This window comes from Lactuca virosa, chromosome 2 (genome assembly GCF_052849685.1).
Source record: "Lactuca virosa cultivar CGN04683 chromosome 2, Lactuca_virosa_CGN04683_v6, whole genome shotgun sequence".
NCBI lineage: Eukaryota > Viridiplantae > Streptophyta > Magnoliopsida > Asterales > Asteraceae > Lactuca > Lactuca virosa.
The window spans coordinates 148,890,712-148,904,496 of record NC_136427.1 but is presented as its reverse complement, the minus strand read 5'-3'; the positions used below and the strand labels follow the sequence as shown (position 1 = coordinate 148,904,496).

Genomic DNA, 13,785 nt, shown 5'->3' with positions numbered 1-13,785 from the left:
ATATGTTAGAACTGTTAGATTAGTGTCTAAGCTCGTAACTATGTTTGGTAAGTACTTGACCCGGTTGTGGATGGTCCTTTTAGGTTGCCTTCACCAAAGCAACATGATAGGATGATTTATAAATAAATAGGTTATTATGATTTATTAATATATTATATGATTAATATATTAAAGGAGAAATCATATAGTTTAATTAATATTAGACAAGAACTAATTAAGAATTAATTCTGTGGCTAAAAGATATTAATTAAATAAAGGGGGCTGGAACTGTCAATTGTGTGATAGTTGGTTTTGGGCTGTGGATCCTTATGGATCATAGGGTGGATGAAATTAAGGTGTATGGACTCCTTGAATTCGTCCAAGACTTATTCTAGAAGGATCCTTGGACTGCTTAAGGCCTAAGTTATCCAATTAGGGTTTCAGGCTATAACCCTAGCAGCTCAAGTATTTAAAGACCCCAAGGGCTACAGAAATCGGCTACCAGAAACCCTAAGGAGTTCCAAGAGCCGATTTTGTGCCTAAAACCTCTCTCTAAATCATCCTCTTGCTTCTTGGTGTTTGTAAGCCATTAGAGAAGTGACAATTGTGACTCTAAGCTCCAAGGATAACAAGATTCAAGCTTTCAAGAAGAGGTAATCATCTAGATCTATTTTATTATGTCAATTTCGAATTGTTTACTCTAGATCTAGGGCTTGAAATTCTTAGATGAAAAGCATGTTCATTAGAGAAACCTAGATCCAAGCATTAGGGTTTGCATGTGCACATAGGAATGTTCTTATGGCTCAAACCCATCAGTGGTATCAGAGCCTTGATTGGCTTCTCTTGAATTTGATGCTTTGTGTTTGATTCTTGCTTGGAAAATCGTTTTTCTTGCTCTCTGCCTGATGAACTCTGCGAGTCCCATTGTGGACTCGACGAGTAGGATGAACTCGACGAGTCCATAAGGGGACTCGGCGAGTCGGAGCGTCAGGCAGAGGGAATTTCAGGATTTCTTGCTGTTTTGCTTAAGGATACTTACCTAAATTGTTTTAGTTGAATAAAATCCGAATTTTATTACCTTTTTGTCAATATCCTCATCAAAACAAAAGATAATTACCAATTGTTTGAATAATAAATTCCTTATTTGATAATACTTGATTATTTAAATTAATTGTTGAATTATCTTGCAAGTTATATTGACTAGGTCAAAATTAGATAATTATTAAATTAAATGTTTAATTGAAAATTATTTTCTATTTGATCCTTGTGTTTTGAAAAAGTTCAAAACTTGTCCTCAAGTTTTGAAATTTAAATTTTATGATTAAAATGTTTAATTTGAACTATTTAAATTTCAAACCCTAGAATTTTACAAGTTTAAAATTCAACCTTATACTTTATAATATTATAAGATTAATATATATATATATATATATATATATATATATATATATCTACTACTACTTATAAAGCATTTAAGCAAAAACTCTTAAACACAAGTTTTTATGCACAAGATACATGTTTTATAAGCCAAAACTCTTAAAGACGACCTAAACAACATATTGTACAACCGCTGCATTCCTTTCCCTTCTCATGTCTTCAACTCACACGGATTGCCAACATGTCTATCCATACGGATTGTCAACATGTCAGATCCAACGGATGATTATAATGTATAGTGGATCCAACGAATTAAAACACATGGGAACAAACACAAACCCCGTTCTTTCCGGTCCATTTATCTCCAGCTCACAATTTCTAAACCCCAAAAACTCTTTTTAGCTCTCAATCTGCACCAGAGTTTCTCTCAGCCCCTGTCACTGTTTTTCTCCATCCTCACCGATGAGGTTGACCATCAGATATTTCTCTATGAGTTATATGAGTAGCTTATGGCTCATAATGTCCAGAAATGTGAAACAAAAAGCTGTTTTTCTCCATCCTTGCTAATGAGTCGGACATTGTCGTCATCACCACCATCAATGGCGACCTCTAATCCACCTTCTATAACAATGTTGATGTAATCGGTTCACCTCCTCCAAACCCCTCACAATCATCATGCTCCTCTTCGACGCCATCGCTAGGTACTTCTTTATACTTTCAGTTTAGATCTACCAACTGTTTGATATAATGCCTAAGTGAATCTAAATTTTTTTTGATGAAAATTTATTAGCTTGAGAATAAGAGATATGCTGGGGTTTAGTAAGAAGATTGAGTTATATTCTAATGGCTTGAAGTAGAAGACCTGAAGAAGTTTCGAATGACTGTTGGGTTTGAAAAGAAAGAAACAGTGGATGGTTGAAAGATCTTTCAATTTTCAAATATTGGAAGTAATATGTTGCCTATTTGGACCTGAAGCATCAGGGAATTGCCATCTCTAGGTTTGAGAAGAAAGATACAAACTAAATTCTTGTGTTGCAGATCTGATTTTAAATGTAAATGATTGTTGTGATGTTGAAATTTTTTCATTGTTATATGGGTATAGTATAAAAGATTGCTGATTGTTTTGAACAGACACACTTTTTGAATAAGATTTAGAGTTTAAAGTTTATTGTAATAATCATATTTATGTGAATCAATCTTTTTAGATCATGATATGTTGTTTTTGTCTTATTGGTTCATATTTCATATTCAGTAAATTGTTTTAACAAGATTAAAAAATTTCTTAAGAAAGAATAGATCTGAAGGGATAATTAAATAGTTATGTGTCTAACTTCTATGGGTAATGATATTTTAAAAATAAAATATACAATGTAACAAAATGATACATTGTCGACCAAGATTTTTGAGGCTTATACACAAGTTGACAATATTTCAGATGCTTACTATTAATACCAAAATTCTCATTAAAATTATCTTATATTATAGCATATTGCAAACGTACATATGAATTTAGATAAAAATGTTTAGGTTATTTGTTTTTCTTTTCAGTAATTATATGATGTGAATGTTAATGGTTTTTTGAAAAAAAATTTAATTTTTGTTTCCAAGTTACGATTAACTTTTTAACATTAAGCTAATATTTATTATATATAATTGCAATACTCAAAACTTTAATTATTTACTAATGTCTAAATTAGGAAATAATTATCAAAAAACGTTGACGGTATTGTTATAAAAAGAAAGTATATAAAAGATGAATAGAAAATATAAATTACTAGATTTCTTATATATCTTTAATTTAATATTTGGTAGTATCTTTAATAATTATCACAACTGTTGTAGTATTATCACTTCTTGCATGCAACCATTTATTTTTTCCAACCATAGTAATTTAGTATATATCTCCGTTTCAATTAATTTTGCCAATAAGTCGATACTTTATTTCATAAAATTAATAATATCATCTTAAGAAATAATATAATAGAAGTTGTTTAATTTCTTGAACATATTTACTAACTTTTTACAATTCTTGAAATAAACAACTAAAGTACATTTACCTTTTTAAAGCTATGATTTTTAATGACTTTAACCGGTTATATAAAAAAATTTGGTTAGATATTTTTTCTAGAACGGCAAATCTACACTACTCCTAAACTACTCCTAATATCACCTATGTCTCCAATGAGACTTGAACCCTCAACCTCTAGGAGAGAGGGCAACACCGGTACCGCTGGGCTAGAAGCCCTTCGGCATCGTTACAATTTAATTTTGATCCAAAACCCTCAACCTCTATGCGATTGTATTTCCTATGCGATTGAGATTATAAAATGATAGTTTTTATTCAAAAATATTTAAAACTGAACTTTTATATTATTATAACATTGTATTTTAACTGAGTTGTGTAGTGAAATGTTTTATAAATTATAATGTAGAATATAGTTTCATTTACAAAAGAAATTTGACACTCTTGACAAATAAAATTAACATCTTTCAATTTCATAATATATGATAAAAGAAGATAAATAGAGGATAAATAAAAAAAGAGAATTGGTGAGTTGAAAGCATAGATAACAATATAAAATATTAGTTAATCTATAATGATCAGGTGGTATAAAGTTTGAAAATAAGCATATGAGTTCTTATAAAACAATATGAAGGATATATTCAATATAAAGGAGATATTGTTAAATTAACAATGCAAATGGTTTTCATTTTGATTATATTCCCAATACTCTCGATATGGTAAATTTAAATGGAAAAATGCTTTATATTATTTTATTGTAGCAAAAATATAAGGAAAGTTATCAATAAAAATGCTTATTCGTACAACATACTCAATTGTAATTTAAAATTTATTTGTGTTTCTATATTTACCTATGGATAAAAGATTTTGATTTGACTTCATGCACCAGCATCATTTAGGTCAAACACTAAGAAAAAGAGTAGGACACTCTTCAAAAGAAAAAGTGTGACAGCAACTTTATGAAAAAAAAAAGGAGAAAAGACATCATTCCTAATTGGGAGCAGAACGCTACTGGAAATCTTATTTTCATTTTTTACAACATTGGCTAGAAGCTCAAGATGGAAATATTGAGACTAAAAACTTAAAAGAAGTCAACAGAGATGATAATTTATGTAACACCATCGTTTTTAAAGCTGAATTTAGAAATAATGATACTAAAAACTCTAAAAGCAATCAAAAAACTATAAAAAATGACTAATATATGGAAGTAACCCCTCTAATGAGTCTTATTCATTGTTCCTTTATGGTCTCTTCCACAGAGTCCTCTTCATTGCCACTATCACCCCATCCACTTCATTTCTCTTCAACACACATACTCAACAACTCTCATATCTTATCAGGTAACTTACAAAATCTATAATTTCTTTTGCACTATCTTATTTGAGTTATGATTTATTCATATTTTGTACTTTTTTTATATCAATGCTTTAAAGTAGGTTATCATAGCTATATATGTTAGATGCAATATAATAATCATCGGGACTTATTTTGTTGTGCTAGAATGATTTATATGGTGATACCTTAGAATATTAATACATATGGAAATACCATTAAAACTCTAAGGATTATATGTTGGAGTAATTATTAGTAAATATAATTACTGTTCATGTTTTTGTTTTCCTTTTTTGTTATTATGGTATGTTAAGATATTCACGAATTTATAAAAAAATAACTATTTATGATGGTAACTTTATTTTTGCGGTAGTTTTTTTGGTGCAAGTGAAATAACATATTTGAAAGTATAATCAATCAAAGTATTTAAACAATAACATGTAAGTTTTTACATACTAATATAATATGGATCAATTTTGTAGAAGATGAGTTCACCTTTTTGTGTTGAAGATTTTGCATCACTTCAAAGTTGTTTTATGTGGTGGGATTTGACAACTGTGAGGGTTAAGTTTGTTTGGAAAGACATCAAGAGGAACAGACTATTTATTATCCTTCTTGATAAAAATGTAAGTTGTAATTATAACTTAATTATAAAAACATGTATAATAGTATGTTTAATATTATTATTTATTATTTATTTAACTATTATATTATATATCAGAGACACAAAATGGCTGCTATTGTCCCGCCAAACCTTATCCAGTTATATGAGAACAAGAATATGATTGGACAAGTTTTTTCTTTGGGTCATTTCCAAGTTGAAAAAATCATAGAAGATTATCCCAAATTTGAAAATTATAGCTTTGTCCATACAGATTTGGAGATAATTATCGACAACAAGACAAAGTTTAATCGCTTGACAACCGATATTGAAAAGGGGTTTGCACTTTATCCGTTGGTGGCTACTATTAAAACTCTACAGGAAGATAGGACATGTCGGAAAATGATGATCGGTATATCTATCTATTAATCATGTTATATATATATATATATATATATATATATATATATATATATATATATATAGATATATATATATATATATATATATTATTTAATATTTGAAGTAATTACACATAATAAATTTAAATCTTTCTATTTTTAGATGTGGTTGGAAAAATTATCATGGGCAGAATACAATATGTACATGTTAACAGATGGGTCCGACTTCGTTCGTATAATATATATCTTCAGGATGGGACGTAAGTGTGAATATGTTGTATATATGTAAGATATATTAAAATATAACAATTTTAAATAACTTTTAACTATATTTGGTTATAAATAGGGGGCATATAATAAATATGAAGTTCCATGAAACACCGCGAACAAATGTTGTAAGGACCTTTTGTGCGATAAAGAAAAAATCCATAATCTATGCCTCTCTGAGTAAAATTGGTCCATCTAAATTCAAGTAAGTTATTATTATTTTTCAAGAATATTTTATGTTTGCCAAAAAAAAAATATTAAACTCATTAATTCAATATGTGTTATTAATTACATATTATATTTATTTTCAGTGAACATTTTGATTTCAACCGAATTAACAGACATTGAGTTCGAACCGGAAATGCCAGAAGCGGATAACATTAGGATTATGCATCGTAACATCTTTAATTTTTTGTGAGACGTTTTGTGGTGAATCTTATATTTATGGAAAAGTTTTTATATTAAGGTCATAGGGTGTAGTCCAATTTATCAATGTGAGCGTTTTTGTGGTAGACGTTTTAAATATGTATTAGGTTTTAAGTATGTTGTGATCAACTTGATTTAGTGAGACTTTGTGGTGTGTAATGTTTTATTAAGTTTTTAAGTTTGTTGTACTCGACTTGATTTATTAATGTCATATTTGTGATTTTTTTTGGTTGTATCTAATGTTGATTTTCAGAAAATAAAAATAAAAATAATAACAAAGTTCCTAAGTAATTTATTTGTAGCATCCCAACCAAAACTAACTAATGAAGAATATAAACCAAAACCATATATGATCAGTTTGCGTGATGAAAAGTTAATCAATTAACTTTAAGTCTAAAAGTATAATTAAATGTCAACAATAACTACATATTAATCCAAAAAAATACATGCTTGCGCCTACATCTATAATGATAAAAAAAATTAAAACCAACAATTTTTGTTGTAAAATAGGTAAATATGATAACCAATGATGATAAATGGATTAAAGTCTAAGATGAAGTTTTATTTTAATTTAGTTTTTTGTAAGCATAAAAGTCACCGGCCTATCTCACTAGAAGAATTTAGTATGATTAATAGTATTATTTATTATTCTTTTTAGGTTCAATGAGGACCGAAGATGAAACACGAAAGGAAGTGGTACAATGTGGTATCATTCTTTAATCTATATATACATTAACTTTTTTAATTTTATGTTGGTTATTTTTCTAAAAACATAGGATATTTAATAAACGCATGATTCTAAAAACTAATTTTTTCATATTTCGTCAAATAATATTTGTAGCAGAAAAACGAAAAAACTACAATAGAAAATATTATGCACGACAAAAGGAAAACAAACGGAGAAGAATAACTAATGGTGAAGGAAGTAGCCGATCTACGACAATTATGCCGAATGTTGTTGCAAATCAAATGAATATCAATGAAGGAACTACTAATGATGTTGTAAGAATTGAACAGATGAGGAAAATTCATAATAAAAATTATTATGAACGACGGAAGGAACTAAACAGAAGACAAATTATGCGAGACAACATGCTCCAACAAGATCCATATACTTTTGTTTATGATGGTATGCATATGGAGCATAATGTATTAAAAGTCCAAAATGCATGTGTTCATTGCGGAGCAAAACGATTTCAATTTGAATTACCCAGCTTTTGTTGCATGTCGGGAAAGACAAAGTTGGTATTCTCCGATATTCACGAAGAATTACGAAATCTTTACACATCCAATTCTGAACTAAGCAAAATGTTCAGACACAACATACGTGCATACAACACCGATTTCTCATTCGCATCAATGGGTGTAGATGTGGATAAAACAATGACCAATATGACATCCAGAGTATATACTTTTTGTGCGCATGGAGCAATATATCACAGAATCGATCAGTTAGTTCCAAAGAATGGAGACCCTAAGCACTTACAGTTGTATTTTTATGATGCTGACACTGAGATTTCGTATAGACTCCGAAAACCAAATCTTAATAGAAGCGTCATTGAAATTTTGACCCGTGTTCTTGCTACAAATCCATACGTGCAAACATTTCGAAGACTTGCTGATCTAGGGCCACTTGACAATTACAGAGTCACTTTGAATGCATCAGTAGAACTTGACCAAAGGGTCTACAACCGACCGACCACATCTGAGGTATCATAATAATTAGTGTCTACTAATTATAAAATAAATATATCATGTATGACATACAATTGTGCATATTACATATCATATTTAATCATATCGTTTATATGATAAAAATCTCAGGTCGCAGGTATTTGGGTTGAAGGTAATGACAACATAGCTGCATATAAACGAAGTATTATCGTGTATGGCAGATTAGACAAAGCACAAACAATTCAAGCTTACTGGGGATGTTATGATCCATTGTCTTATCCTTTGTTTTTTCCTAATGGTGAGTCTGGATGGCATTCTAATATTCCAAGACATGGATTTCCCATCAATAATATTAGCAATTACAACGAAGATATCGAGGGGGATTTAGAAGGTACACATATCATAAAATTTAGTTAAACTCACAAACATACATTTTGTACATATCATTAATTTTTTTTTTCACGAAATCAACATTGTGTAGACTCTAATACAAAAAGAGGGCGGAATACTGTAAGTATGCGAGAGTACTATTGTTATAAGTTTCAAATCCGGTCAAATTATAATGTAATTTTGTTGGGGGGGAGATTACTACAACAATTTGTAGTAGATATCCACATCAAGCTTGAGACTTCACGTTTGGAATTTTGTAGAAAAAACCAGTCCAAAATAAGAGCAGATTTATACCAAGGTGTTGTGGACTGTGTTAATGCCGGTGAGGTTCGACCGACTATGATAGGGCAACGTGTTGTGTTGCCATCAAGTTTCATCGGAGGCCCCCGTGACATGCGGCGACGATTTCTTGATGCCATGACTTTAGTTCAAGATGACGGTAAGCCTGACGTATTCCTTACTATGACATGCAATCCAAACTGGCAAGAAATAAAAGATGAGTTACTCCCTTGGCAGACGGCTCAAGATCGTCCGGACCTTGTGTCTAGAGTTTTTCGTGCTAAGTTAGAGTATCTTAAGAAACAACTCTTCACAAAGCACATCCTTGGCGTGGTGGGTGCGTACGTTTATGTCATTGAGTTTCAAAAACGTGGTTTGCCACATGCACATTTCCTCATGATAATGAGACCTCCACACAAGCTTACTAATGCAGACCATTACGACAAAATAGTTTGTGCTGAAATTCCAGACCCACAAAAGTATCCTAAAATGCACGAATTAGTCGTCGCACACATGATTCACGGTCCTTGCGGTAGCTTAAACTCTGACTGTCCTTGTATGAAGAATGAGCAAAAAAATGTCGTTTTAGATACCCTCGACAATTCAATGAAACAACATTACAAGGAAAGGACTCATATCCTGTGTACCGAAGGAGAGATAATGGTATAGAGGTGGACATACGAGGCAATAAGATGGATAACAGATGGGTGGTCCCGTATAACCCAAAGTTGTTAATGATGTTTAACTGTCATATGAATGTTGAGGTCTGCTCGAGTATAACCTCTGTGAAATATGTGTTCAAGTATATTTACAAGGGTCATGACAAACAAGTTATCAATATTGATCCGGATGGACAACCTGTTGTAGTTAATGAGATAAAACGGTTTCAAGATGCACGATATGTCTCGCCTCCCGAGGCAATTTGGAGGATTTTTAGCTTCCCACTTTCTCAGATCCACCCTTTTGTGATGGCGTTGCAAGTGCATCTCCCAAATCAACAAATGGTTAGGTTCAGTGAGGATGATATGTTGACTAGCGTTGTTGAAAAAGAGAAAGATAAGAGATCAATGTTGACTGCTTTTTTTCTAAAAAATAAGGAAGATAAAAATGCGAGACAACATAAATACAAAGATTTTCCAAAACAATTTACATGGGATCCGAGCTCACATCCTTGGAATTGTCGAAAACTAGGATTAATGCGAGGTCGTTTGGTTTCTGCTAATCCCGCTAAAGGAGAGCGATACTACCTTCGCCTAATTTTATCACATATTAGTGGCCCAACATGTTTTGAAGATCTTTACACAGTCAACAACGTAAAACACCCAACATTTCGTAAAGCAGCTCTTGAAAGAGGGTTAATAGAGTCTGATGATGGTTTATCTCAATGTCTTACAGAGGCATCTTTCTTTCAATTTCCCAATGCTCTTAGAAGGCTATTTGTAACGATATTGACTTTTTGTGAGCCAGGAGATGTTCGTAAGTTATGGGATGACCATTACAATGCTCTTTCAGAAGATTATAGGCGATAATACGGAAGTGTTGAGAGAGTCCAGAATATGGTCCTTACTGACATCATGGTATTCATACAATCAATGGGGGACAATATTGATGATTTTGATCTTCCACAGATAAATGAAAATGTCGATTTAGAATCTGGAGTTTTTCGTGAGGTACAAGAAGAGTGTTCTATAGTGATAGAATCTGAACATTTACAAGCAATAGATTTTCTTAATCCTGAACAGAAATTTGCATATGATGAGATCATGTGGCATGTCCATAATGATATTCCTGGAGTGTTCTTCATAGACGGTCCTGGTGGAACAGGAAAAACATTTTTGTACAAAGCTCTACTTGCTAATATTCGTTCGTGTGGTCATATTGCACTTGCAACCGCTTCATCGGGTGTTGCGGCTAATAACATGCCTGGGGAGAGAACAACTCACTCTCGCTTTAAAATTCCTCTCAATCTTGAAAATAACTCAGTCTACATGATTTCAAGACAAAGTGGTATTGCTCAACTACTTCGGATTGCAAAGGTAATCGTATGGGACGAAGCATCGATGGCTAAAAGACATGCATTGGAGGCGGTTGACCGTACAATGAAAGATATCACTGGGGTGATGCTCCCATTTGGTGGAAAGATAATGGTTTTGGGAGGTGATTTCAGACAAGTGTTGCCGGTCGTTAGACGTGGAACACGAGCACAAACCGTGGATTCTAGCATACGAATATCACCTCTTTGGTCTTCGATTATCAAGTTGCGATTAACTATAAATATGAGAGCACTAACCGATCCATGGTTCTCATATTTTCTGTTACGTGTCGGTGATGGAGTTGAAGAAACAGTGCATGAAAACTTTATCCGTATCCCTGATGATATGGGAATTCCCTTCACCGAAAAAGAAAAGTCATTGAATGCTTTGATTGATGCAATCTTTCCATCTTTGGAAATTAATAGATCTAAATCAGATTATATTATTTCCCGTGCAATATTATCCACAAGAAATGATAGCGTCGATGAGATTAATGATCGTTTGATTGGCTGATTCATTGGAGAAGAGACAATTTACTATAGTTTTGATGAAGCTATAGACGATATAAATAACTTCTATCCTGTGGAATTCTTGAACACGCTCAGTGTTAGTGGTTTACCCCCTCATTACCTACGACTGAAAGTTGGATGTCCGATAATACTGTTACGAAATCTTGACCCATCAAATGGATTGTGTAACGGCACCCGATTGATTTGTAAAAGTTTTCAGCACAATGTGATTGATGCCGAAATAGCTGTTGGCCAACATGCTGGAAAGAGGGTATTTTTGCCAAGGATACCTCTATGTCCATCTGATGAGGACATGTTCCCGTTCAAGCTGAAGAGAAAACAATTTCCAATTCGATTATGTTTTGCGATGACAATCAATAAAGCTCAGGGACAAACAATTCCAAATGTAGGAATTTATCTTCCAGAATCGGTTTTCTCACATGGCCAACTTTATGTGGCATTATCCAGAGGGATTTCACGCGCCAATACAAAAGTATTAGTGATCCCTGATGGACAATTCAACGATGGTGAAGTCTATACATCAAATGTGGTGTATAAAGAAGTGTTGCACGATTAATAATGCACAATCAATTGCATGTCTTCATATACATTTGTAAGGAATCCCAACTTTTAATTTTTAATTTTCATTGTATTTGTTTCTGTTAGCATGACTCTTAATTATAATTTTTTAGATGTAGTAAACTATTTGCGCAAACGAACTAATTGCCTCTAGAGATGCGTAGACCGTTCAAATTTACAAGTTACCATATTCCAAAGCAAATTAGATTAATGTTAGGGGTTTACCTTTTCATTACCCTCATGTAAAAGTTGGGTGCCCAATCATAAAACTTTCCGAATAGAAATAATTTCCGAATGAAACGATTCACACCCGTCGCTTGGCGTGGGTAAATGGCTAGTATATATATATATATATATATATATATATATATATATATATGTGTGTGTGTGTGTGTGTGTGTGTATAACTTAAAATGCTAGTCTTACCGTTAGTAGGCCTCATTCACGAAGCCGATCTATAAGGGGGGTATAAGGTTATGGCCTATAAAATGGCCGTTTAATGGGTGTCCACTCTCACCCACTGCTTCCTTGATTGGTGGAGGGTCGTTAGCCGAGCGGGTAGGAAAGGGCAAACCTTTCCTCATTAAAAATATAATGAATCTATATAAAGTAACTAAATGTTTTACAAAATTCTCATTCTCAGTTACTTTAGGCAAAGTGAATTGATGCAATCCCATGAAATTACACTTTGTACCCTTGCTAATAAGTTAGTGGAGCGTGTATGGTTAACTGGCACACTAATTGGTTTCTAAGAAAAGGTGGCAAAGGGTGACTCATTGTTTGTCATAGTTCGATGGAGCGTGTGTGGTTAACCGGCACATGGTATAGATGACTGTAACAATGAGGGCACCATGTACATTTGCATGGTTATTCACACCCGCTTTCTGATCCTCGGCATCCCAGTCACAAACTTGAGGGGCATATCGAGATTTAAACATGCCATTGAAAGGTTCAATGAATCCCAAAAGAATCTAGGAGTTTTCAATACATTTAAAAATTAATCTTCTTTTCGTTTTTCATGGTGGAGAATTAGTGAATCGTCATTCACTTACCTTCAAGTTATTTGCATGTTAGATTACGGCATCCGTTTTCTAATATGTAAATAATGTTGTTGGATCCTAGCCCTAATTTCTAATTTTGGGTGTTTAATTAGGGATTCATTTCTAATCAAACTTTGTTCTTTTCTTTTTCAGATGTCGAACATGAACAACAACAACGCTTCTGGCTCGAGTTCCTTCGGCTCTTTCTGACTCATGAACTTGTGTGGGAGGGTGATATTCGACGGAAACAATTTCAACAATTGGATTCGTAACATTAGAATGGCCACCTGTTATGAGGACAAAGAGTATGTCCTAGATAAGGAGCTGAAGGAGATCGACGTGAACACTGCTACTCCCGAAGAGATCGCTGCCTTTGAGGCCCACGAGCGTGATGCCACGAAAGTCCATTGGATCATGCTGGCGAATATGACTTCCGAACTCCAAAAGTCCTATGAGGACATGTATCCCTATGAGATGCATCAAGACTTGCTGGACCGGTTCCATCAAAGTGCGAGGCAAGAGAGGTATGAGATCATCACTTCGATGATCACTACCCGAATGGGTAGTGGAGAGTCTCTTACCGCTCATCTACAAAAGATGCATAGATATGTTGACCGTCTTCTCAAGTTGAATTTTAACTTTGATGAAGAGCTGACGATTGACATTATCCTTCACTCCCTGCCTCCCTGCTACAACCAGTTCCGCATGACCTACCACATGAATAAGGAAGAGGTCACCTTGAGCAAGCTTCAAGTCTTGCTTAGGACTGTTGAGAGCAATCTCAAGGATAAGTCTGTTGCATCAACTCCCGCTCCAACCGCTTCCCCTATTTTGGCAATTGGGCAAGGGAGGGATAAGATGAGGAAGGCTCCCTC

At 33.3% G+C, this 13,785-nt stretch overlaps 1 protein-coding gene across 1 annotated transcript; it reads left to right on the top strand.

Moving 5' to 3' along the window:
* The first annotated feature begins 10,341 nt into the window (after positions 1-10,341).
* Positions 10,342-11,868, top strand: LOC145157862 (uncharacterized). The gene is made up of 2 exons (XM_079076843.1): positions 10,342-11,281; positions 11,336-11,868. Exons 1-2 carry the CDS (start codon positions 10,342-10,344, stop codon positions 11,866-11,868), a joined length of 1,473 nt encoding a protein of 490 aa, XP_078932969.1.
* The last annotated feature ends 1,917 nt before the right edge of the window (positions 11,869-13,785 follow it).

Bases quoted from the DNA above. Each gene is read 5' to 3' on its own strand.
- LOC145157862 (XM_079076843.1), top strand. From the start codon at position 10,342: ATGGGGGACAATATTGATGATTTTGATCTTCCACAGATAAATGAAAAT. The intron at 11,282-11,335 runs GTTTGATTGGCT...GTTTTGATGAAG, and splicing joins CGTCGATGAGATTAATGATC to CTATAGACGATATAAATAAC.